A 24,531-nucleotide genomic window follows, 5' to 3' on the forward strand; every position below is an offset into this window, starting at 1 on the left:
AAAGTAAAGTTTATATCTGTAACTGACAGCAATAGAAGTTGCTGGCACAGTCTGGCTCCCACCGCACGATATTTCTGTAGATAACCACAACATTATATGTAACTGGCCATATAGTTTGCAGAGCTGATTTGCCGAGAGATCCTTAATGCAATAAATGGCCTATATAGATAGGCTGCATTAATGTTAAGCTAGCCCAGATATGAAATAATTTATATAATAAAGCTTTTTGTGCGCCATAAGTTTATTCATGTCCAAACAAAAGACTAGACGCAGCAAAATCCTCATATCAGCTTAGCATAATGGTCTGGTGACATACAGCTATACATATATAATGTCTAGCCCAAGTATGTCACGCTTTTATGTCTGCTGCATCTATTTTGAATATTTCGTCAATTTGTGTATTTAAAAACGAAGTAATGTCAGCTCTAAGTACAAATTTTCTTGATCTACTGTGATTAATTCTACATTTCAGTATTAAGGTTGTTTTGAGTGTTTTAATATCGGTATAACTGGAACCTGGGCTGCTCAACACAAAGTTGTCATAAAAATCAATCTGTTGTTGTTTCAGGTATTCCGAGATTTCCTTCTTAAACTTATTTAGTTTTATCTCTGAGATTACCGATGGCAAATCAAACGTAAATATCAGTAAATTCTCTGGCGCATTAGTCACGTTGACGATGGGTTTATTGCACAGTTCGGAGTTGAAAAGTTTAATTATTCCACCGTTTTCAAGAATGAATGAAGACGAGATGATCCCAATATTGTAAACTGTCATCTCTTCTCCGGCTATTACGACATCATCGCCAATATCGAATCGATGACTTAGAACAAGCATTATTCCTCTCAATATATCCTTCATTGCTGCACTGCCGAGAAAATGAAGCGCTATTGCCGACGACACAACAACAGCAAACAATTCCTTAATATCAACACCAAAGATTATAAGATAAATAATAGATAGAAACGCAAAGACTATGGTGTAAAGCAGGCTTCGTATTATATCTACAAATAAAATCTGCGATTTTATAGACTTAGCCAATGACAATCTGTTGTAGTAGAAGCTTACAACAACGTCTCTGAATTTTTTGTTTGAGACACTTTTCTTCCTACTAATATCGATATATGATTTTGCTCTTTCAAAAATGTTTGAATCATCAAAAACACTTCTTAGATTTTCAATACTCATTTCATTTTCCTCGGACGCCGCTTTCAAGAACACGTCCCTGGAAAGCCTGATTGCGTCTTTGACATTCCATATTTCTGGTGGCTTTATCTGTGAATGTTGCATGCTACTGCCTTCATCGTAAACTATGCAGTATGAGACTATGGTATTAAAATCAATAGAGAACACGTCAGAGGCTGCCGATGTATGCCGCTCATGTTCTGGCTGCTGGGATATATCATATGCAAATCTTTTAAATGTCTTCAGTATTTCCTCGGTTTTGTTCGTTCTTTTAATTTTTGATTTCAGGGTTGAGCTAATTAAGTTTTCTTCAAAAAACATCATCATTAACGACAACAAGCCATAGACAATCGAGGTTATTACAAATGACAGGCATATTGCCCTAGAGTACACAAACTCGCTTCCAAGATGGAACCAGTAGAATAGCATCCACACAAAAATTGTCAAATAACGGTAGATTGCTTCAAATGCACCATAAAAGAGTGTAGACTGTAGATACTCAAATGTAAGCAAAATCATGAAGAATACAAAAAGACGCAAATCTAAACGAGCCTGTAAATACCACGACGGAGTAATTAAGTGGTACGAGGTCAATTCCGTAGATACATTTAGGCTTTTGTGAAGAAATTGTGTGAGAACTATATTCAGGCAGAATGAAATACAAAATATAATGAAAAAAACTAGTGAAATGAAGTCGAAGACCTCCTTAAATAGCGATTCTCTTTCGGAATCTTCGTCTATTTTGCCGTCATCCGTGCCGTGATAGTCAAACCAATCAAAATACTCCTCGCTTTTCTCCATATTAGCTTTTAAGGAATTAAATTTAAATTTGTTTCAAACCTGTAACGATTATTCAGCTTGGGCCAAATCAGCGGTTTTACATCAAAGTAAAACACAGCCTGTATTATCTGTAAACATAGTACACTTAAATATAAGATATTATCTACCGAAAACACATTTGCGGCTGGCAATGCTAAAAAAGACAGTATCCACAGCACACACTGCGTTTTTGTTAAATTTGTCAATTCATTGAACTTTGTCTTCAGTCATATTTTTATCTGAGGTATCTACTTGGGCAGTGGAGTAGCTATCTATAATGTACTTATCGACACTGGTTGCCCACAATTGGCCATCTCTCTTCTCAATATCAACAATCAGGTTGATTGGCTGGCTACTTTTGGCTGGATCAATGTATTTTCTAAGTACATGCTTATCAAGATATATCTTGACCGTGTCATTAGTAGAGATGCTCAGCACTACGCCGTTGGGCGGCATATAAACAGGAATGTGAAATTCATTCCTGATGTTTTTCTGTAGTACTTTCATCCTTGCCTTTTCACCATGCACCAGCATTAGGCTTTTAGGCCTACATTGGTCTATGATCTTCATTATCCCGCATGTGTCCGCATGTGCACTGAACGCAATATTCTTCACCTCCAAGTTAATTGCCCTCTCTTCGTTTTCAATCCTCTCTTTCCTCGATCCATTCAAAACTCTGTCTCCAAGCGTGCCTCTGACACAGTATCCAGGCAAAATAACCAAATTGCGAGGATCTGAGCAAATATTTTTGAAAATCCTTAGCGAAGTTCCAGAATGCAACATCCCGGGGGATGAAAATATTACACAAGGGCCTTGTAGCTCACTTCCTTTACGATATGGTTTTATATGGCTAAATTCAAACACATTTTTTTCTAAAATTTTTTCTCTGACACTTTCATTTGTGTAATTAATAAATCTTTTGTATATTTCATTTGCCTTTTCAGTCATCCCGCCCGCAAAATACACGGGTATCTCCAACCCCATCCTTTCCCAATAAGACTCAACAATTAGACAGATCTCCTGTGCTCTCCCAAGAGCGAAAATAGGTATTAATGTCTTGCCTCCTCTTTCAATGCAGTTGTGAATAGATTGTAAAAACTCTCTCTCCTTTGCCTTTCTACAATCTCTTATGACACTTCCATATGTAGATTCGGTAATCATCAGATCGGGTCTAAGTGTGTCAATCCATGCCGTCCCAAGGTGTTGATCTGCTGTGGTGCTGTAATCTCCAGTGTACACAACACTCTGGTCGCCCACTTTTACGTAAAACATGGCTGCACCAATCACATGTCCGGCATAGTATGCTGTAATTGTGAAACCTTTTGAAACCTCAACCGTCTCATTCATATTTATCGGAACAATTTTCTCCATGCACTTTTTGATGTCTTCAAACGAGTAGATGTTGGAGTCGTGGCTCTTCATTGAGAGTATCTTTTGACAATCCTCCAGCAAGATGGGCAGAACAGCCTTTGTAGGATATGTCATGTATATTGGCCCCTTGTAGCCTAGAACTTCAGTAAAATAGGGCAAAGCACCACAGTGGTCCAGATGAAAGTGGGAGATTAGAATGCAATCTACGATTTTGTCAAAATTTCCGGTTTTGCTAAGAGCTTGGAAGTCTGGAAATTTCCTCGAGTCGCTGTAGCCCATGTGCATACCACAGTCAAACATTATTGTTTTATTATTAATGTTGACTACTATGCATGATCTACCTATCTCTTGGCCAGCACCAAGTGCAAGAACATTCATTGGGTGAAAATTTTTCAACCAAAATATTTACTTGAGAAATCTCATTCATATTCCCATGCGAAAGTTCTTTTTGCCAGGAGACTGTGTTTGTGAAAATGAAGGATACATTAAAGGCCATGGCACTGAGCAAATAGGTGACAAAATATATTCCAATTACTTTGGAACAGTTAATCAGATCAACAAACTCATCACAATCGCTCCAGTTTTTTCGGTTAGATACACGCCAGAAGTGGGGGATGTTGTGGTTGGAAGAGTAATACAAATATACAGCAAAAAATGGAAAGTCGACACAAACTGTAGGAGCGATACAACACTGAGTCTGGGCGCAATAAATCTGCCTGGTGTGATGCAGCGTAGAAAATCAGAAGAAGACGAAATCAACATGTCAAAATACTTTGATATTAATGATGTTATCGTCTGTGAGGTCCAAAAAGTAAACAAAAATGGCAGTGCAGCACTACACACGCGAAGTGACAAATACGGTCGATTGTCCAATGGCGTGCTGATAAATGTGTCTCCCGATCTGCTAGTGGCGACTAAGTCTAGGTTTATTGCGAAAGGCGGAGTAGAAATTACTAGTGGATGCAATGGGCATATTTGGATTTCAAGTAAAAATGACTCCTCAGAATCGTTCCAGCAGATTGCACAGATTAGATCGATTATTGAATGCGCATATGACCAAAATGAAGCCGTTGATCTTGAAGCTATCATTAATAAAGTTGTGGAGTAGCACATAAAGGTTTTTATTAGTTGATATTTAGACAAGATATTATACCATAGCAAAACTGGGAATGTATTGCAGAGGCTCTCTGGTTGCAAATTTTCCTTTGAAGCTTTGCCAGCCCTAATGATAAAAATAGCATTATTACAGAGAGGAAACAAGCTGATTGAATATTTAAATGCAGCATCGTGGCATTTTGATGCATCGTGCTCAGCCGACTATGAAATCAACTTCTCTACTCTTATTTTATTTCTCAGCTTGAAGTTCCATTCCGCAAAGCCCGAGTACATCTACAAGCGGATAGCCAAGCTAAAAGAAGCAAAACTGAGAATACTATTGATTTTGATAGATGCACCAAACTTCAATACGTCTCTACAGGAGCTGTTCAGAACAGTGCCGATCATCATTGTTCTTTGCAGAACCTATGAAGAGTGCTCAAAGTACATCAAAGGATTCGATCTTTGCTCAAAAAGAGGAGTAGAGATATTAAGAAACAAAGACTCGACTGTAGATACATTTCTCCAAACGTTTAATAAGGTTAATAAGACAGATGCCGCCACTTTAAAAAGAAAATTCAGCACATTGTTGGAGCTTTTTAATGCAGGTGAAAAAGACTTGGCAAATGCGGTGGGAATAGGAAAGGTCAAGGCACAACAGCTTAAAAAGTATCTGGATAGATCTTTTAAAAGGTAAGCTGTATCACCGGATGCCTCGGGTGAATAGCTGCAGACAGTCGAGTGTTATAGCCGAATTAATCTTTGGAAGTATTAATAAAGCCTTGTTCATACTTTATATGCTTTGAGTGATTAGAGATTTAATGTCTCGCACTGTCCAATTTTAATGTGTCAAACATGTCTTTGTTTGTTCCAATACGGACAATATGGTGTTGAGTTTTGCAAATCTAAGACTTCTAAGCCCGGGAATACCACAATCCCATGATTTTTTAGTAACGTGCTGGAACGGCCGAAATTTGGCATTTGGATCTTGTCGATGCTTGCAACTTTTGAACCCAGGTGTTGCCTTTCAAAAATACTTGTAAAAATTTTTGAATAGTGGTAATTTGTGTCAAAATTTTGTTTGCATAGTGATTTCTTGGGGCACACGGCTCAAAGGTTAAGGTATGCACGAAATATTCTCCACAATATTTGCGCAGCGTCTATCAACCTACTGGTTATTTTCTTTAATTTTCATTAGCCAGCAAAAATTTGTATTCTTAATTTGCAAATCAAAAGTTTCGAGTATCCCTAATGTCAAAGAAAACAATGCGCAAATACGCTAAGTTTATCGCTGACAACGAATTTTTAAAGGAATTCATGCCGGACGTTGATCTCGAAGATGCGGATTCAGAGCCAGTGGAAGCTTATATATTCACTTATTCGCCAAAATACGTCCGAGTGACACTACGAGATTATCAGATAGAGGGATTGAACTGGCTCATTAAAATGCACGAGAATGGTATCAACTGCATTCTTGCAGATGAAATGGGCCTGGGAAAGACATTGCAGACCATTGCATTTCTCGGCTATTTGAAATTTGTAAAAGATGAAAAAAACAAACACTTAATAGCTGTTCCAAAGTCATGTCTGCAGAACTGGCACGATGAGTTTAGCAAATTTATTCCTGAAATGAAGGTTAAAATATTTCACACAAGCAAGTCTGAGATCAAAAAAGAGTCTAAGGTGCTGATCGACAAAAACTACGATGCTATTCTAACAACATATGAGATGTGTTTGTTTGCCAAATCATATTTAAAAGATGTTAACTGGTCATACATTATCATAGACGAAGCGCACAGGCTGAAAAACGAAAATAGCCAGCTAAGTAAAATCGTTAGGCTATTCAATTTCAAGCACAGGCTTCTTCTCACAGGAACGCCTCTACAAAACAATATTCATGAGCTTTGGGCACTGCTTAATTTTATTGTTCCTGACTTTTTCAGCAACTCAGAAAAATTTGAAAACTATGTTTTGAATGCCGATAAGGAAGAAAAGAGTATTGAAAAACTGAGAAATGTGCTTCAGCTGTTCTTCCTGCGCAGGGAAAAGATCGATGTTGAAAAAAACCTAATGGCTAAAAAATATGTCAACATCTACTGTCCATTGAGTGGCATGCAAAGAGAATGGTACAAATCCATACTCAAGAAAGATCTATCTGGTATATATCTTGATAGGGGTATTAAAACCACGCTTCTTAATATTGTAATGCAGTTAAAAAAGTGTTGTAATCATCCTTATTTATTTGAGGGGGCAGAGCCTGAGCCTTTTGAGACAGGCGAGCATCTTATCTACAATTCTGGTAAGATGATTATTTTAGATAAGCTCTTGTCTAGACTGAAGTCGAAGGGATCAAGAGTGCTAATATTCTCGCAGATGTCACAGATGCTTGATATACTGGAGGACTATGCTGTGTTTAGGGACTACAGCTATTGTAGGATAGACGGAAAGACATCATCAGAAGATAGAACTGCCGCGATTGAAGCATACAATGCATTGGACTCTGACAAGTTTTTATTTCTTTTGACAACAAGGGCTGGCGGCCTTGGGATTAATCTTTATACTGCAGACACTGTTATAATATTTGATTCTGATTGGAATCCACAAGCGGACTTGCAGGCCCAGGATCGAGCTCACAGAATTGGGCAGAAGAAGCAAGTTCACGTGTTCAGGTTTATAACCGACAATACCATAGAAGAAGGGATATATCTCAGAGCTCAACAGAAACTCAAGCTTGATGATATTCTCATCCAAAAGGAGCATAAAATTAACCACTCAGTCACTGAAAATGAGTTGATGGATATTCTATCACATGGAATTGATATAAGCCAGAATGTATCAACAGACATGAGCTTAGAAGAAATTCTTAAGAAGGGCGAGGACAAAACCAGGGAGTTTGAGAGTAGAATTCAGAGCTTCAAGATTGCAGATACAATTGAGAACAAAATCGATCTCTACCAGTGGGAGGGTGAAAACTATTCCAAAAAGAAGCTTGAAGAGTTTATTGCTGCCAATACCGACGAGTCGAAGCCTAAGCGGATATCATTGTTTTCAAATAAGAAGTTTAAGAGACTTATCTTTCCGGAATACCAGTTTTACCCCAAGGAATTCTATGAATTGCAAGACAAGGAAGAGATGTTGTTCAACCAGGACGAAAATCTCTCTGAGGAGGACAAGGCGCGCAAGGAAGAGCTTCTTCTAGAGGGCTTTGATTGGACAAAGAAGGACTTTAAAACATTCGTATCCGCCGTTGAGCAGTACTACGATGATATTGATAAGATCAAAGCATCGCTGCCGAATAAAAGCGATGTAGAAAGGTACTACAAAGTATTCATGGAGAGATATCATGAGATTTCCGATATTTACAGAATCCCTAGTTTATTAGAAAGGGCCAAGCAGAAGAATGATAGAAAACATAAGCTAAAAGAAGTGCTCAGTAGACCTAGGGACCAGATTGAAAGATACTTGATCTCCAAAAACAGGTTTTACATTGACAATATCCATCTTCTTATGCTCTATCAAGACCACATGGATAGCCCACAATGTTTCGATAAGATTCGTGATAGTATTTTACACGATGATGACCTGGCATTTGACTATTTTCTACTGACACGTTCAACTTCAGAGCTATCGAAACACATTAGTAATATGCTTTCTCAACTGTTAAAAGCATTTGATATTAAATAAATTGAGATTTATCACGTGTTTGTCTGAAAAGCATTGACAAGAATAAACGGTGGCTTCAGTGCTGTAGATTACACACAAAACATGTTGGATCCTTTTCAATCTCTATCGCATTTGTAAAAATGCCCGATGATCCATCAAAATAAACAAAGTCGTCTTTTATAGCGTTAAATGCCAAAAGCACTGCAAGATTTGCACATATTGAATTTATTGTGCACACATTGGGAATTATGTTTTCAAACATGCCTTTAACTTCAAATAATGATGTTTTAAGATCATCTGAGGCATTTAAGTTGAATCTATCGACAATCTCTTCGTATATCTCTTCATATTTTGGGTCACTGTGATTGTTCTCCACATGGATTTGTTCTTTTTTCTGAAAGATTATAGACTTTAGTACCTGATTTCGATTTTCAGCCGTTATTTTTTGGTTTAGTTTCTTTAAGCTGCAGATAAATGGAGCATTCTCATCACTGTAAAAATCTCTTATGCAATATAGACAAGAGGTGGCCCTTGTTACTCTTTTAGCATGCGCTTTTAGTCCCTCAACACCACAATCCACCATCATTTTACATTTCGAGTGAGAAAATGAATAATTCATCTGCATTCTGGATGACACACTGTCTAAACAAGAAAAAATAACGTCAAAGGAGCCTAGAAATGAAGAACTAGTGTCTTCTATTTTGCCTATTATGTATTTTGAATTTGTTTTTTCGGCAACAACCTTTGCTTTGAATTTGCCTGCATCTTCCTTTTGAAAATAAAACTGTCTATTTAGATTACTTGTTTCAATAGTATCGTAGTCTATTACAGTGACACTGCACTTCAGTATCTTCAGTATTTTTACGACTTCCGATCCCAATCCGCCACTTCCAACTATCAGCACATTTGGATTGGACATAACAGGGATCTGTGTTTTCAGGAAACTTTCGCCAGACAGCAATTCACAGCGATAGGTTTTGAACCATCGCAAACAGTCTAAACGGTAAGCAAGCAGCAGCCACCTGCATAGTATTTTACAATAAGAAAAGAATAGAGACGGAGACAAGCTCAAATTCATATTTAATACACAGCATCTATCTGTCCATATCCATTTTGGAGAAATCTAAACCAGCTTCAAGAGAAAGTTCATCCCAGCTTTCCAACCCTGATATGCTAATTTGATGTCGAGTACAACTCTAGTAGCTTGTTGGACATAAATTCAATACAGCTAAAAGATGCAGTCGTGAGTTTGTATTTCTCGCTGAATATTTCATACATTTCCACATCGTCCATCGTTTTTTCATTTTTTAGCTCACTAGCAACATAATTGGTAAAGATCGTACATGTCAAAAGCTCGTCAATCGTAAAATATATCGACAAGGGAGTTTGCATGATATCATTGAGCATAATCCAGCATCTTCTGCTAAAAACTGAGTCAAACTGCTTTTCCTTACAAAGCCTTTCAAGTCTTGTATAAATCTCTGAAATCTCAAAGTTGAAATCAAGAACAACCGACAATTCTATTTCCGTTTTATTTATTGAAGTTGTGTACAGCTCCATAATGGACTGGTCTATTTCAATCGAGTAATGCTTTGATGCCAAATGCATAATTTTTTCTAATGGTCTGAGTGTCTCACAAATCTTGCATGCTAAATTTATAACCGAGGAAATAAGAACAACATCGTCTGGCTCTATTTTACTCTCTGCCTTTGCGGCAAAGAAAATGTGGTTGGAAATGGCCAGAGTCTTTTGGGGGAGATGGAGGGCCTTACAGATGTCGGAAATAGCTAACATGTCGTCTTCACAGATACTTGGCTGTAGACTGTTGAAACAAGCAATGCTTTCGTCAAGCCACATCTTCCAGTGAAGGGCTTTGTGATGTGTGCAAATTTTGAGAAATTTTCGAAGTGTCCAAGCGAAATAGTATCGAATTTTAAGCAAAAGCACAACAATTCATCAACAGATATGTAAATGACATATCACCCTATTGACCAATCCTATGCTAAATCTTGGTAATCGTTGATATCGAACTTAAAATAGGAAAATTAGAAACTTAGTGTATGCATGCTGCCTTCAATCATAGACTGGTTATAAAAGAACAGAGCCAGCTATATAAATATTTAACTAACAGATGATATTACCAGCTCTCGAAACTTCTCATGCTGCTGTCTACACATCTCAATGCCTTTGTTTATCGCTTCCTCAAATTGCATTCTTTGAACCTTTCCAAAGGACTCTAGATAAAGAATCTTATCGTGGTTGGGACAGTATACAATGCATACTGAGAATGATTTGCTTTCTTCATGGTATGTAAGATCGGCATTTTCATTTAATGTAGCCGAGACGCACATATCTGATAGACTAATTCCGCTATATGCACATACTAGTGTGATCGAGTTAACAATAACGGAAAATATACTCCCATCGTCACCTAAAACATCAACGTTAATTTCTATTTGATTGTCAAAGCCCACCAGTCCAGAAAAGATCGCAAAAACCTTCTGCTTCATTTCGTACACACGTCTTTCATTTATAGCTTCGTTTCTGCTTGTTTCTAAGAAGTTGATGCTTATTGCTAATTGCTGCTTCTCTCGGTTCTGTGAAATAGAAGTGTTGGCAATTGAGTTTCCTTGCCTCCAGTAGACAAATCCCTTGTCTCCTATCTTTTTAAAGGAGCATTCGGTCCTTCTTACTTCATCTGGAAATCGGCCGTCATTTCGAAGCACTGTAGCATCCATTTCGGGGTGCGTAGAAATAAACGATGGTGTCAAACACATAAGGCTGGAAAAGTCTTAAAAGTAAATTGAAAAACTATGCAGAGCCAAAGTGGTGGCATTGCGGAATGCAGCAGCATGCATGTCCTTTGCATATTAGGTTTATTGTTTGCGGAGATTTGTAAGGTGCTGTAGCACATCTCTCTCAAGATTCAACACATCAGTTAATCGCAGATCATTTTCAGGACTATTGCTCCTGAATTTTATGCCTTCTTGTGTTAGACATATTCTTTTGCTTTCGTCTAAATATATTTCACCAGAATCGGATTTTCCAGCCAAGTTCCCAAAGACTTTCTTAAGAAATATGAATCTGTTTGCAAGAAAGAACTTGTGGAGAATGTGAAACACTTTTGAATCATTTGCTGTAAAAAGACTTGTCATTTTGGCTATTTGAAGCATTTTTGGGCCTGTGATGAGATACACATCATTTTTGAATGCAACTTCAACTATTTCATCTATAAAATCGGAAAAATCAAAGCACAATCGATTTTCAGTAAAGATCGTGGGTATTAGATTGTAGGTATAGAATATGCCAAACTTTTTGATATAGTTGAATCCACTGCTGATGTTGAAGTGCTGCAAATCTTCAGTCAAAGTTTTGATGCACGTTTTAATGGAATCCGTAATTTTAACTGTGATGTTCATAAATGAAAACACCATCACTTCACCAATTTTGTTTTCTGAAATTTCTATGTTCTGGGGCATGCCATCTTGAACTGCCATGAGGCGGATTTTATCAACGAGGTTTCTGATCAAGGAATCCTTGTAACTAGTATTGGCATAGTTTGCTGGAATATTTACGCACCCAACATTGCCGATATTCTGATGCACCATATTATTTGCAGTTTTGAGAGTAAATCTATCAATATTAATGAGAGTTTTTGAGCCATGATTGTCAAGATGGTATAGATTGAATGATGAATCAACATAGAACGACCTGGCCGATAGACATTGATTGATTTTGCATTGGATATTTAGATCTCTCAGCTCATGAAGAATCATAAGAAAGCCAATATTGCACTCTATAAAGTTAGTGAAGTTTTCAATGGCTATGGTATCTTGGCCACTAACATCAAAGTTTTCGGTCACTGCAGTGACTTTTGAATCGACAACTATGAAGTGCAACTTTTGAAATGCCAGTCCACAAATGGGAGGCATTTTTCCAAAAAAGCAGACACCTTGTGCTTTATTGAGACAAAAGAACATATCTCTGATGAAAATTGCTATGTTTGGGCCAAAAATACCAGGCTTGAATCCCATATCTGCATTATCGGTCTGTGATATTACCTCGTCTCTCTTCGGCTCTTTAAGGGCATTAATATCCAGCAAATATCCTTTGATCTCGTCAATGTCGCTGTTTTTAAATTTCTTATACTGATCCTTGTTGGATATTTTGCAGTAAAAATCATTGTGTTTAAGATATCCCTGACAGTCGATGCCATTGACTGTGCCAGTAAAATTTTGATAAAACCCCGTTTTCGTCTCAAGAAGATTAAAGACACTCAAGGCTTTTTTCTTGCTTTCAAAAAACTTCATAAACTTTACAATAGAATCTATAGTCGCAAGTCTTCTCAAGAGCTGATCATCCACTTTTCTACTATTAGTATAGGACTTAACCTTGAATAGCTGCCACTGCGGCCTTTGATAGAAACCACACAGCGCCAATTTGAAGGTAAAAAATTTCGATTGAAGGTGCAGTATTCCATTTTCTATTCTGAAATTATCAACACTTTCTCTTAGCAGGTATATTTTCATCATTCTATGGATATGTACAAGGTCCTCCTCGAATATTAGATTCTGGTCTGTATTACGGTATAGTTCAGTGAATATACTTTTGTTTCTACCAAGTAGCCTATATATTTCTATCGGCAGTAGTTTACGATAATCCATGAATGCTTGCAGGGCAAGATTGAAGTTTGGACGTGGTATGAAGCTTGTTTTCATATTTTCATAAAGGATCGCCAAAAAGTCTGCCATTTCTACAATTTTGTAACCGTAATTGGCACAATCGTCGCCTTTAAACTTCAAATAAAGCAAGTTCTTTAGCAGAAATGCGCCCTTTACAAATGTCTGTAGCAAATCCAGATCCTTGAGCTTTCTACTAGCGAACTCGATGATTCTGTTTCTCGAAGCATGTTCTTGTATCGAGTGATAGTCTGAAAGAATAGCATTCAGCTCAAAAAACACATTTTGAAAATAGAGAGTAAAGAACTGATCCAGGCGAGTCGTATTTTGTTGTTGTGCTCTGCTTCTTGTTTTTATTCGGACTCTCAGCATGGCAGGGTAAATTTTGAAAATTGTTTCATAGCAGCTACTCTTCTACAGTGGCATTAGATGTTCGCGCCACTTTTTGTACACTAAATAAAGGACATTGGTTTTTATTGTTCCTTTTCAGTCCAAAGTATCACAAACATTTCCAAATTTGTAGCATTTGCAAGCTTCATTCAAAACTAGCTGTAATTAAAACCATAGCCTTTGTGTAAGGTTAAGACATTTATTGTTATTGCTCTAATGATGACTTGCTAATGAAGAAGAGATTGTATCTAAACTTCTTTGAATGCATCCACAACTTGTAGCAGGTTATGGACACGATGAATATGAAATACAACACTAAAATTGGAGCATATACTGGCAGGTCCAGGAACGGAAAATATGTTATGAAAAACGCCACCGCAATTATTTGTGAACACATTTTCCAGAAATCAAACTCAGGAAGACGTCGGACATATGGTCTAAAGTCATTATCGATATTTCTTGGATTGTAGCTCTCATCTTCAGTGTTTTCAAATGGATCCGGGATGTTTTCATCCTTTGGTGTCAGAAATAGAATGGTGGCATGAAGCAAATAGACCCCCACGAAGTAAGTTACTACGGAGTGGGTTTTGATTCGCAGTATTCTACGTATATACAAAAGCAGAAGAAACCCGGTAAACGTCCATCTTGGATAGATCAGCGGAGAAAGATTATCTGCAATGTATTGATCTAATGTTCCAAAATCCATGGGTGCGGAAAGACGTTGAAAATTTAAAAAACAGAAACCAAGTAAAAGACAAGATCGGGACTTGTGTTTAGGTATTTTAATGGTAGGCTTAGGGTATCTTTAGTATAAAGTAAATAATTGCCCAGCTCATTTGATATTGCATGCCGCTGGATAAAATAGTGAAATATAGAAAAGTACATGCTACATAGCATACTGGATTACAGACTTGTCATTTTTGATGATATGCATCTTTTTTAGAGCTAGCTTGGCCTAATTGCGAATCCACACTGCGTTTTGAACACATACAACTGCTGAATTCCTGCATATTCGCCGTACTTTTCTGTCCACATCCTTTGGATTCCTGAGTACATCTTATCTGTTAATGTTTTATGCTTCAGATTAAACTCCTTTATGGAGTATCTGATTATGTGGGTGTCAAGAGGAACCACATGAAAAAACCTCAACGAGGTCAAGCATATGCAGTCAGCCACTTTTCGTCCCACTCCCTTTATGTTCATTAGTATGCTTCTTGCAGATTCGAATGAAATTGCAGACCAGTTAACATTGTTATCTTGTAAAAACCGTGCGGCGTCGATAATAAATGTAGATCTATACCCAAACCTTTGTTCCTGCAAATTTAATAAACTTTTCTCAATGGTCTTCAAGTCAGGAAACTTAAAAACCTTTAATGCTCTGAAAGCGTCAGAGATTTCATCTATTCCCGGCAGAACACTGCAAACGTGGCTCCCATTTATAGTGCCACTCTGCTTGTATCTGGAAAGCATGGCCTCTACCTCAAAGGGCGTCCCCAAAGAATATATAAACTTGACCATTTTGCTGATTCGCTTTATATTATTGTTTGAACTGCAAATAAAAGAAAATATTGCGGAATTAATGTCGTTTGTAAGAAACCTGAGTCCGTCTTCCTTAAGGCTGCTGGGCAGCTGAACATCTAAGTTGAAGAACTTTTCCAAGGCTTGTTCAATCTGGTCACATGTCTCAACAAAATACACTTTTCTGTTGTACTGTGCGAGAATTGCAAGACAGTTGTGAACATTTCCAAGGAAAAGAGTGTTATTTGCATGTTCAAAGTGAAATATCTGCCCGCTAAAAAGAGTCTGTTTCAGATCGATAAAGCAGTGGCTGTTCAGTTCTCTCCACATGGGCATAGTGCATCCATCCTATTAGACCAAGGCTGTGCTGTAAATAAATTAAGCAACAACTCGACCGTAGGGCCGAGTCAAACATGATCTAACGTAGCTGGGCCCAGTCTTGTTAAACACTTTCAAAGTATAGTGCACAAGTGAAATTTTTTAACAAACAGTACCCAATGGAAACGAAAAGTTGCGAAGAATTTATTGTGGGATTCTGTCCAAATGAAGAATTCTATGTAGAGCATGTGACAGCAAAGTGTCCGCATCCACATATAGCATCTGAAAGAAATGAGTATTCCACAGCAAAAGCCGCATATTCGTTTGAGCATAAAGTTCTCGAGCACTTTAAGGAAATTCTCGACGAAGTAGATAAGAAAGTGGCCATTAACATCCAAGTGACGTCAAAGGAGACAGTAGACGAAAGCCATTATGATGCGTTGAATGAGTGCGAATCACTCATCGAGCTTAAAAATCCATTCGACTTTGATTTTGAAAAAATTCACAGTTTGCTGGTTTTGCATGGAAGACTAATAGAACATATTGATCTGAGCAAGACATCAAGGGCACTTGATGTCTGTAAGAATTGTGGCGCCTTCAAGGAGTACTCAAAGCCCTGTATTCATAAGTTTTGTGAAAAGTATCAAAGGCTAAGAGATATTGTTAGTAAACTTGAAAGAAAACTGCCACAAAAGCCAACACTTAGCTGATTCACTAGCATTTGTTGCTGGCAAAGCTTGGCATGGAGTATTTGAGCAACGGTGTGATTATTTATGGGGCAATACAGCCTTTCAGCTAGTATGTGGTGGCTAATAAAATGGTAATGGTCTGTGTCAAAGACATCACAAATTAAGTGTTGAATAGATAAGGTATTATGCTTGTGTTGCATTGGTCTATAACCTTGAAAAACTATCTAAACTTTTCACATCAACGGATATTTACTCTAGCCAGCAGCACTGTTTATTTTTTCTATTATTTTACTGATCAGCTTATCCTCCAACCTTGATAAGCTCGGAATACAGATTTTAGCCTCACTCACTGACTGGGGGAGTAAAGTTATAACCATAGCAACTTCCTCCTGATTTAACCCAAGCTCCGTCAAAAAGAACTTCAAATCGACAAGTGCGGACTTGTCTTCAATTTTGCAAAACATTTCGGCGTATTCAAGTGTCTTTGTATAAATCCGATAGGACTCTGCCCTTGTATTTTTATAGCGAGTCTTGAGTGGTGCCAATAAATGATATGCTTCACTGATTGAGATCGGGAGCGGCTCTTGGCTGCTCTTCATTTTGGGATAGAAAGCAAAAAATGTTTTTGGTGGGAAAATTTGGAGAAGAAGAATCGCATGCCAGGACCAATCTAAACGATAAAGATGGAAGGATGTACTTAATTTGCAGAGAATGTATTAATGTGCTACTAGTTGATTGTCTTATCCTTCATTATCTCAAATATGTGTGCCAGCACATTTCATAGTTGCTCTTAATGTGGGCATGAAGCTTCCTAATCTCCACCCTTAGTGCATGGCACAGCAAATAGAAGAATATTTGGAAATTGAGTCTGAATGTGCTCAGGAACTAAAGATATTATACAAGTATTCGAAAACTTCATGAGAAATATTCGTTGGATGATATAGAATGGTTTTACAGATGCTTTGCTTGCCGTTTTGTAGATTTTGGTTTTCAGAAGTGTATGGTGGTTGAGATATTCTACAGATGCGAGGAACTTATGAGTTTTGTTGATGATAGACTGTTTCTGGATGTTATTTCCAACTGGTTTGTTCTGAGAAATGGGCTTTTGTTGTGCTTCCAGTCATCAAAATTGGCTTTGCCGGATTACTTAAGTAGCTTGAATAGAAACTCGACAGTCGAATATACGTTTTTGATTGAAAGAAGCAGACGGGTAGTCGATTTTGTAAACCAGGGCCGGATTTTTCCGTTTATGACAGACTGCCGTCTAGACGAAATCAAACTAAGCAAGAGCACGTTTAGGTATCTCATTTGCAGAAGAGTTGATATTCCTTCACTAATGGCCTACTGCGATCTTTCAAACGAGGAAGTTCAACTAATTGCTGAAAAAATAGTAAACGATCAAGGGTTTCGGAATGGTTGTAGGAAATTCATCGAGGATCAGGGCATATTAAGTAGCACTATGCTGATTATTGCATCCCTATGTAATGCCAAAGCAGAGTTAAGAAATAGCGTCTCCCCTAGCATTCATAAGTACTACTGTGGGAAGCATTTTGATAGTATCTACATGCCATTTTCTGCTTTTTATCCTATTCTTGAATTATCACAGTTAGAGGTATATTTTCTGTATTTATTTCACAAATCTGATATTAAGCATGACCTTGAAGACATTGTCGAGTCGCTCAAGACTAACAATACGATTTGTGAAATGCCAAATTCCAGCACGATACTCGAGCCAAGCTTTTTTTCAATAGATTGCAGACTACCAGCGACTATAAAAGAGCGATCAACGCAAGCACAGATCTTAGACTTGGTGCTGAGTAAAGGCTATTCGATTGGGTATGATCCCGATATTTATAAATATTTGCCTGAGTTACAAAATGAGACGTATTTTCAGAGTGTTTGTAAAAAGTTTGCCAGGGAGATAATTGAGGATGAAATTTTTGATCCGTTACCTGTATTTTTGAAGGACATATCCCCTGTGCTTGATTATTTAAGATTAAAAGTGTCTGATGAAAGTAGATATGGGAATACTAACACTGGTGCGAAGGACACGAGAGCGGATTTCTCCTCTCAGCACAATAGCTTTGTGTGTAGCCTTGATACGTTGCATACGTCTGTCCTTCTATCAAGCTCAGAGTTCTCATCTGAAAAGCCCAAGTATCATGATGCTCTTGAAAATCGTAGTGAGATTGATGCTGCGCTTCCACTTTTGTACTTCAGAGAATGCGAGTGGTTAGACGATGACGAAAGGTTGGTTTTGCTAGAATATTACATGGCTAAGCTTGACATTAATGTTGTTGTAGACAATTTTCTATGCACAAAGAATCCTTCAGCTAAAACAGTGCTATATTTTACAAATAATATACAGAACATCGACGATAAACTGCTCAGAGCCAGGGTGTGTTGTAAGCTTTCTATTCCGTTCAATTCACATGATCTTTCTGAAGCAGATATCAAATTTATTGTTGATATGTCTGACGATGTATTCCAGCTCAGACAGTACATGTACTCCAACAAGATCTCCAAAACATGCATTGCAAAGTTTATATCGAAGCTTACAGCAGAACAAACAGATGTCATGTTGAGTGAAATAGATTGTGTTGGTGCAAATCCAGATTTTCTTGCTGCTTTTATAACCCACATTACATCACAGTATGAGTTTTCATATATTTGCAATTTGCTATCAAAACTTCTTGACCTGAAGGTAGCAGAAATAGTTAAGAAAATTCAGAAATACCTTATTAGGCTATTCAATGGTTTGTTTGTTCAAGAAGATTACATTCCTCTGGCCGAGAGTTTGTATTCAAGGATGCTTGGATTTGAGGATTGTGAAATCAAAAGCAACAACGACAAAATATTAATTTTAATTGGCAGTGCAGCCAAGATGATGAAAAAGGAGCCATTCATTGGCAATTTAAAAGCAAATGAATAAAGCCATCGGTTGTTTAAACTATTTACTTTCTGATTTCAAAGATGCCAAAGATTCTTTTGGTAACTGATATCCGCTTGCTTGAAGCATTCCAATATTAATTTATTGACCCTACTCTCCATAATTTTTGAGCCAGAGCAAACCACAAAAATTCCTTTAGCCCCCGATGCTCTTGGAGTATGAAAAGGAAATCTTAGAAAACATCAATCATGAAGCTTGTCTTGCAGTGATGTCAAAGGGGCTGAGATATACTGAGATTGTTCTTGCACTTTTGAAAATGTATTCGAATGAATACTGTCTTTCTTTTGTCTTGAACATGAATGAGTATGAAAATGAGTATTTTTCAAAGCAGGACATTCCCCTCTTTTGCAATGTAGGCAAGCTTGCTGCTAGTCAGAGATCTGAAAAGTATAAAAGCGGAGGAGTTTTCTACGGAAGCCCAACGGTCTTGGCTAGTGATTTTGTGAATAAAAGTGTGCAAATAGAAAAAATAAGTACGCTGATGATTTTAAATGCAGAAAATATTGAACCTGATTCCGCCATTTCTTTTATATGCTATCTATTCAAAGAAAACAACTCCCTTGGGCTAATAAAAGCATTTACATCCGATGCCATCAAGATCTACGAAAGTGGTTTGGAGCAGATTGCAAGGTCTCTGTGCTTGAATAAAATTTTATTTTACCCACGGTTCCATGAATTGGTAAAATCATCACTATCTGAAATAAATGTGACTCAAGTGCATCTGAGGCAAAATGAGTTCATGGGCGAAGCTACATTGCTGATCGAGGATGTTATTAAGAAAGTATACTCAAATGCGCATGGAGGCGTTGGAGAATTTGAGTATATGAAAGTACTGATTTACAACCAGCAAAGCCATGACATTGCTAATTTCAAAAAACTGATTTCTCTTTTGTTTAACACTGATTCGCTAACAACATTTTTGTACTATCAAGCAATGATAGACCAACAAAAGAAAAATAACTCTAGCAGCTCGTGGATCTTTGATGGATCAAGCCATGCTCTTTTGGATGTTTTGAGGAAAATGCTACAAAACGACGTTGAGAAATCAAACGAAAATACTGCATCATTTGTGTTTGATATTGTCAGTGACACATTTAGATTGGATTTAAATCCAGAGGAGCCGAAGCGTATCAAACTAGACCCAGAGTTGTCGCACGAGTGTCTTTGTAATGAAGTAAATACTATCAAAACTGCTAAAAACCTAGGCATTGATGAGAACATCAATAAATCCTGCATAGACGAGCATAAACAACAAGATGTAGAGAGCAATGAAAAGGAGGATGTTCTATCTGAGATTTTTGAATCCAAGTTGCTATCAGGGTTTTATCTTGCAAATCCTAAAATTAAACAAATTGCTGAAATATTAAACCAAGACCTAAAAGCTAAGACAGCCATACTCGTTCAGAACAGAACAGTTAGAAAAGCAGTCAAGCAGGTGCTGGTGAGCATTTTTATGTCTGATATTAATGTTAGTATTTTTACTCACGTTGAATTTTTGCATTCGGATGATTGTAATTACAAAAGGATTATTCTACTGAATCCAGATCTGTTGTCAATTAGAAATGTTGAATATACAGCAACGAAAGGTGGAGCTCCTTCTGTTTTTATCCTTCAGTATAAAAATACTGTTGAGGAGCAGCGCTTTTTGGAAGAAATCAGAGAGGAGAAGTATGCTTTTGAGAAGATAATTGAAGATCGGGCTCGATTGCCTCTTAAAGTTGGGTTAGACAGAATAGACATGGATGATGGCTCACCAGATTGCAGGTATACGGTTACTGTTGATTCCAGAGAAATGAGATCCAAACTGCCATTTTTTCTTTACAGAGCGGGCAATGAGATTAACATCAAGGTTTTGGAGATCGGAGATTACTTGCTAGGCACAACCAAGTGCATCGAGAGAAAATCAATTGAAGACTTCCTTGGATCATTAAACTCAGGCCGTTTATATCAGCAGGCGCAGAGACTAACACACGCGTACACAAATCCAATACTTCTTCTCGAATTCAACGAGGGCAAGCCAGTGCTTGGTGACTTTGACGATGTTGAAAACTTTAGAAATTCGTATATTGCCAGGTTTTGTCTTTTTTTGTACAATTTTCCTAGTTTCCAGGTCATATGGTCGAATTCCCATACCAATACCGTTAGGATTATTAGAGATATGCAAAAGAGAGACGAGGCTGAACAGAAAAGCGCCGACGAATATGATCCAGAGCTGATTGAGACACTGCTATGCATCCCCGGAATCAATAGCTTCAGTCTAAACAGAGTATGTAAAGAATTCAGAAATCTGTACGATCTTTCAGCAAGCAAAATGGAAAGACTAGAAAAGGTGCTTGATAGCATATCTGCAACAAAGGTGTATAATTTTTTCAGGCACAAGTTTTATGAGGATACCAAATAGCCATCAGAATAAAAGACCTTATTGATATACTATTGCTAGTATTTTATAATTGCTGAAACCTGCCAGAACTGGTCACTATGTGTGGCATGTTGCTATCAATAAGCATCAGTGGTGGCGGGTTCCAATATTTTCTGTGAAAACGAATTACGATCATTCAGGTTTTCACAGGCCTAATCTTTTGTATCAGTTTTATCGTTCCTTTTTGAAAATTTTAAATACTTGAGCCATGAAAAACAAAACATCAGATTTGGCAAGTAATGAGGAATGCAGGAAAGTATGGGAAATATCTGATGCCCAGGCTACTATAAACCATGGCTATTCCCTAGAATTAATTGATCCAAATTGTATCATGCGAGTTAATAGCTGCTTTGTCGAAGAGCTAACTCTTGATGATGTTTCCTTGAAATCTCAGCATGAAAACATCTGCAACAAGGATGCTTTGAACTGTAAGAACACGATGAAACTTAGCAACATACAGTCTGTGGAACTTGAAAATGCCATAGAAAGTGCAGAGGGCAAGGGGGGCAAATTTGTGATGCCTAGGAGTATGGCAAGTCCATTCAGATCGCCAATAACACCGAATGTTGCAAATTTAAAAGTAAGAATTGAAGATAGGGTTTCTTCTAAATTGTTAAAAGCTGAAGAAAAGAGCATTAGAATGCTTGATGCAAATGTTGCAGCAGCAAGTTACATCAAAAACAGCTCTGACATTGATATGGATAACGGCCACATGGCTAGACAAAAAAGACGTTCATCTGTTGCTGCAGAGATTAGGATCAAAAGGCAGATCGAAGAAGACACCAAGGCTTCAAAAAACGACGATTTCGTAAAATCTCCATTTGAACTGATGTTTTGTGGAATTTCCAAACCTAAAAAGTTGCCACTTAAAATACAAAGCGAAGCCTCAATTTTCGATATTTTCAACATTAGAGCATCTATTTTACAAGACAGGACAAATTCCCCAAGAAAATCTGGTGTCTTTAAGCACAAGTGCATTTCAGATGAGGATAAGATGCTCAATTCCAGGTTCTTTCTAAACGAAGATCCATCCATAGAAGCTAGCAGGCAAGATTGTGCTGAATCAGTTGGTGAAAATCAGTCTATACTGGAGCACAATGACACTTTTGAGTGACATTTCGGAATATCTTCCAGACAAAAATTACTATAAATTAAAGGAAACGAACACAAAACTAAATGAAGGATATACGACTATTGAGCCAAAGCGGAAAGCCATCATTGAAATTTCCAATTGCCCCAAATCGTTTTTTAGAAAAAACAATCGACCACGGCGGGTTTGCTTCTGCACTGACGCTTCAAATGTTGTGCATAATCCTGGTGGCACAATCAATCCAATTATTGAAAAATCCGCCACGGTCGAGCCTAGCTTTGAGTGGAGTGGCGAAAAACAAGTCGTAGAAATTGTCAAAAGAATTGATTTGTGGCCGGAGATGTCCCAAGATGATTATGTTTGCAGACCAATAGACAAAAAGCTGAATCTTGAAAATTCATAAAAATACAAGTATATAACTAAGGCACTAGGGAAGATCCAGTGATATTGAAAATAGCCAAAGAAGCGCCTCGACTGAAAAGATCTCCAATGTTGTTATATAAATCTGTGTGAAAAGCATCAACTTTGGGTATTTTCTACTTGCTTTTAAAATGTTTAAAGCCCAATGGATCCTCCATCCACGAAATGCCAAAAATAATAGCTGTCATGAGCGGGAAAGGCGGTGTTGGCAAATCGAGTGTTTCCATTGCAATAGCGGCTATTGTCTCAGAAAAATACTCGACTGTTCTTTTGGACTTTGATATCTGTGGGCCAAGTACAACAACAGCACTGAATGCTACTGGCAGTCTTATAAAAGTAGAAAATGGATTTAAGCCAGTAAGCTGCAGCAGTACTTTGGATGTTCTCTCCTTTGGATCTATTCTCAATCCAAGTGATGCTGTCATATGGAGAGGTCCTAAGAAGCTTATGTTTCTTAATCTTTTTTTCAATTCTATTCAAAGCTACGACTATGTGATCATTGATACGCCGCCAGGTATTTCAGAAGAACATGATTTTCTTGCAGACAAAGGCGTAAGTGTTATTATTGTTACTACTCCCCAAAATATCTCCTTGAATGACACGCAAAGATGCATTGAATTCTGCTTGAGCCGAAACATTAGTATTTTAGGAGTCATTGAAAACATGTCAAGTTTTAGATGTGAGTGTTGTGGCGAGATAGTCCATCCCTTTGGATCCAAAGGTGGAAAACAGCTGTCCGATGAATATGGGTTGAAATTTCTGTGTGAGCTACCGATTGAGGCAAGATTTTCAGGACTGATTGATGCAGGCAGGTTCAAGGAAGGATACAAGACACTAGAAACGTGCGAAATTATCAGAAAGATTCTTGTCGGTGAACTGTGTCTTCTCAAATAATTAGTAGATCATGCATTAAATATGTTTTATTAACTATTTTAAACAAATCTCTGTGGCTGACAATATGCCACTTCTCTGTCATTGCATTTTGCACAATCTACACTACTACTACATTAACACGAACGAGTGTTGGACGCTTCATAGCATTAACTAAATAGTAGTAGCCGAGAGTGGATGGTTAAACGCTAATTAATTTAATATATTAACTTGCCGAGTCAGCAACAAAAAGTGTTCTTTCTGGGTTTTCTCAATCTTACGCCATCAACCGTTTTCCGTATGTCCTTTGGAAGCGCCTCGGCAATATCCGAAAACATTTTTTGAATGTTATGTCCTGTTTTAGCACTAGTCTCGTAGAACATTAAGCCTTCGTTTTCAGCATAGGCTCTCCCAACTTCGGGGTCTAGCATGGCACTCTCTCTCAGATCCATTTTATTAGCCACCAATACTTTCAAGAATTCCTGGGGCTTGTCGTATTTTAATTCCTCAACCCATCTTTTGGCACTTTCAAATGATTCTTGTGAGGTAATATCATAGACGATCAAAGCAACCTGGGCACCACGGTAGTACATTGGAATTAAAGAGTAGTACCTTTCCTGTCCTGCAGTGTCCCAGATTTCGTATTTTACGGCACATCTATTCTGAAAGATCGTCTTTGTCAGAAACGATGCGCCAATTGTGCTTTCTTCTCGCGGGTTGAATTCTCCCTTGACAAAGTTCAACACAATTGATGATTTTCCAACAGAGTAATGGCCCAGCACAACCATTTTGTACGTAAATGTCTTCATATCTATCGGCGGGTCCATTTGGTATTGCTAGTTTTGAAATTTTCATCACTTTCTAGTTTGAAACAGTTGTTTGGACTATGAGACAGCTGCCTATCTGAAACACAACACTGCTCAATGCTCAAGTATTCAAAGTCCTGCTTCTGAAAAATCATATCGTGCCTAAACTTGCTGCCAATCAAATCACATTTTAATATTTATGACAGCAATTATAATTAATATGAAGCCGAGCAGCTGGAACAGCACTGCAC

General features: G+C 37.7%; 19 protein-coding genes across 19 annotated transcripts; 9 read left to right on the plus strand and 10 right to left on the minus strand.

Moving 5' to 3' along the window:
• Positions 1-349: 349 nt before the first annotated feature.
• VICG_00146 (uncharacterized protein) lies at positions 350-1,984 on the minus strand (the record flags this gene model as incomplete). The annotated part of the gene is made up of 1 exon (XM_007603537.1): positions 350-1,984. One exon carries the CDS (start codon positions 1,982-1,984, stop codon positions 350-352), a length of 1,635 nt encoding a protein of 544 aa, XP_007603599.1.
• Positions 1,985-2,209: 225 nt separating this feature from the next.
• On the minus strand, positions 2,210-3,751 carry VICG_00147 (uncharacterized protein; the record flags this gene model as incomplete). Its single annotated transcript, XM_007603538.1, has 1 exon — positions 2,210-3,751. One exon carries the CDS (start codon positions 3,749-3,751, stop codon positions 2,210-2,212), a length of 1,542 nt encoding a protein of 513 aa, XP_007603600.1.
• A 55-nt stretch (positions 3,752-3,806) lies between these two features.
• Positions 3,807-4,481, plus strand: VICG_00148 (uncharacterized protein; the record flags this gene model as incomplete). Its single annotated transcript, XM_007603539.1, has 1 exon — positions 3,807-4,481. The coding sequence occupies one exon, from the start codon at positions 3,807-3,809 to the stop codon at positions 4,479-4,481; it is 675 nt and encodes a 224-aa protein (XP_007603601.1).
• A 117-nt stretch (positions 4,482-4,598) lies between these two features.
• VICG_00149 (DNA repair protein rad10) lies at positions 4,599-5,165 on the plus strand (the record flags this gene model as incomplete). Its single annotated transcript, XM_007603540.1, has 1 exon — positions 4,599-5,165. The coding sequence occupies one exon, from the start codon at positions 4,599-4,601 to the stop codon at positions 5,163-5,165; it is 567 nt and encodes a 188-aa protein (XP_007603602.1).
• A 554-nt stretch (positions 5,166-5,719) lies between these two features.
• Positions 5,720-8,152, plus strand: VICG_00150 (uncharacterized protein; the record flags this gene model as incomplete). Its single annotated transcript, XM_007603541.1, has 1 exon — positions 5,720-8,152. One exon carries the CDS (start codon positions 5,720-5,722, stop codon positions 8,150-8,152), a length of 2,433 nt encoding a protein of 810 aa, XP_007603603.1.
• A 55-nt stretch (positions 8,153-8,207) lies between these two features.
• Positions 8,208-9,050, minus strand: VICG_00151 (uncharacterized protein; the record flags this gene model as incomplete). The annotated part of the gene is made up of 1 exon (XM_007603542.1): positions 8,208-9,050. The coding sequence occupies one exon, from the start codon at positions 9,048-9,050 to the stop codon at positions 8,208-8,210; it is 843 nt and encodes a 280-aa protein (XP_007603604.1).
• Positions 9,051-9,304: 254 nt separating this feature from the next.
• Positions 9,305-9,988, minus strand: VICG_00152 (uncharacterized protein; the record flags this gene model as incomplete). Its single annotated transcript, XM_007603543.1, has 1 exon — positions 9,305-9,988. One exon carries the CDS (start codon positions 9,986-9,988, stop codon positions 9,305-9,307), a length of 684 nt encoding a protein of 227 aa, XP_007603605.1.
• Positions 9,989-10,251: 263 nt separating this feature from the next.
• On the minus strand, positions 10,252-10,869 carry VICG_00153 (uncharacterized protein; the record flags this gene model as incomplete). The annotated part of the gene is made up of 1 exon (XM_007603544.1): positions 10,252-10,869. One exon carries the CDS (start codon positions 10,867-10,869, stop codon positions 10,252-10,254), a length of 618 nt encoding a protein of 205 aa, XP_007603606.1.
• Positions 10,870-11,007: 138 nt separating this feature from the next.
• On the minus strand, positions 11,008-13,182 carry VICG_00154 (uncharacterized protein; the record flags this gene model as incomplete). Its single annotated transcript, XM_007603545.1, has 1 exon — positions 11,008-13,182. The coding sequence occupies one exon, from the start codon at positions 13,180-13,182 to the stop codon at positions 11,008-11,010; it is 2,175 nt and encodes a 724-aa protein (XP_007603607.1).
• Positions 13,183-13,405: 223 nt separating this feature from the next.
• On the minus strand, positions 13,406-13,906 carry VICG_00155 (uncharacterized protein; the record flags this gene model as incomplete). The annotated part of the gene is made up of 1 exon (XM_007603546.1): positions 13,406-13,906. One exon carries the CDS (start codon positions 13,904-13,906, stop codon positions 13,406-13,408), a length of 501 nt encoding a protein of 166 aa, XP_007603608.1.
• Positions 13,907-14,145: 239 nt separating this feature from the next.
• On the minus strand, positions 14,146-15,048 carry VICG_00156 (uncharacterized protein; the record flags this gene model as incomplete). Its single annotated transcript, XM_007603547.1, has 1 exon — positions 14,146-15,048. The coding sequence occupies one exon, from the start codon at positions 15,046-15,048 to the stop codon at positions 14,146-14,148; it is 903 nt and encodes a 300-aa protein (XP_007603609.1).
• Positions 15,049-15,215: 167 nt separating this feature from the next.
• VICG_00157 (uncharacterized protein) lies at positions 15,216-15,746 on the plus strand (the record flags this gene model as incomplete). The annotated part of the gene is made up of 1 exon (XM_007603548.1): positions 15,216-15,746. The coding sequence occupies one exon, from the start codon at positions 15,216-15,218 to the stop codon at positions 15,744-15,746; it is 531 nt and encodes a 176-aa protein (XP_007603610.1).
• Positions 15,747-15,979: 233 nt separating this feature from the next.
• VICG_00158 (uncharacterized protein) lies at positions 15,980-16,324 on the minus strand (the record flags this gene model as incomplete). The annotated part of the gene is made up of 1 exon (XM_007603549.1): positions 15,980-16,324. One exon carries the CDS (start codon positions 16,322-16,324, stop codon positions 15,980-15,982), a length of 345 nt encoding a protein of 114 aa, XP_007603611.1.
• Positions 16,325-16,725: 401 nt separating this feature from the next.
• VICG_00159 (uncharacterized protein) lies at positions 16,726-18,657 on the plus strand (the record flags this gene model as incomplete). The annotated part of the gene is made up of 1 exon (XM_007603550.1): positions 16,726-18,657. One exon carries the CDS (start codon positions 16,726-16,728, stop codon positions 18,655-18,657), a length of 1,932 nt encoding a protein of 643 aa, XP_007603612.1.
• Positions 18,658-18,820: 163 nt separating this feature from the next.
• Positions 18,821-21,076, plus strand: VICG_00160 (uncharacterized protein; the record flags this gene model as incomplete). The annotated part of the gene is made up of 1 exon (XM_007603551.1): positions 18,821-21,076. The coding sequence occupies one exon, from the start codon at positions 18,821-18,823 to the stop codon at positions 21,074-21,076; it is 2,256 nt and encodes a 751-aa protein (XP_007603613.1).
• A 226-nt stretch (positions 21,077-21,302) lies between these two features.
• On the plus strand, positions 21,303-22,208 carry VICG_00161 (uncharacterized protein; the record flags this gene model as incomplete). The annotated part of the gene is made up of 1 exon (XM_007603552.1): positions 21,303-22,208. One exon carries the CDS (start codon positions 21,303-21,305, stop codon positions 22,206-22,208), a length of 906 nt encoding a protein of 301 aa, XP_007603614.1.
• VICG_00162 (uncharacterized protein) lies at positions 22,192-22,587 on the plus strand (the record flags this gene model as incomplete). Its single annotated transcript, XM_007603553.1, has 1 exon — positions 22,192-22,587. The coding sequence occupies one exon, from the start codon at positions 22,192-22,194 to the stop codon at positions 22,585-22,587; it is 396 nt and encodes a 131-aa protein (XP_007603615.1).
• A 182-nt stretch (positions 22,588-22,769) lies between these two features.
• VICG_00163 (uncharacterized protein) lies at positions 22,770-23,498 on the plus strand (the record flags this gene model as incomplete). Its single annotated transcript, XM_007603554.1, has 1 exon — positions 22,770-23,498. One exon carries the CDS (start codon positions 22,770-22,772, stop codon positions 23,496-23,498), a length of 729 nt encoding a protein of 242 aa, XP_007603616.1.
• Positions 23,499-23,713: 215 nt separating this feature from the next.
• Positions 23,714-24,283, minus strand: VICG_00164 (small GTP-binding protein domain protein; the record flags this gene model as incomplete). Its single annotated transcript, XM_007603555.1, has 1 exon — positions 23,714-24,283. One exon carries the CDS (start codon positions 24,281-24,283, stop codon positions 23,714-23,716), a length of 570 nt encoding a protein of 189 aa, XP_007603617.1.
• Between the last annotated feature and the right edge of the window lie 248 nt (positions 24,284-24,531).

This window comes from Vittaforma corneae (assembly GCF_000231115.1).
Source record: "Vittaforma corneae ATCC 50505 unplaced genomic scaffold supercont1.1, whole genome shotgun sequence".
NCBI classification, from domain to species: Eukaryota; Fungi; Microsporidia; family Nosematidae; genus Vittaforma; species Vittaforma corneae.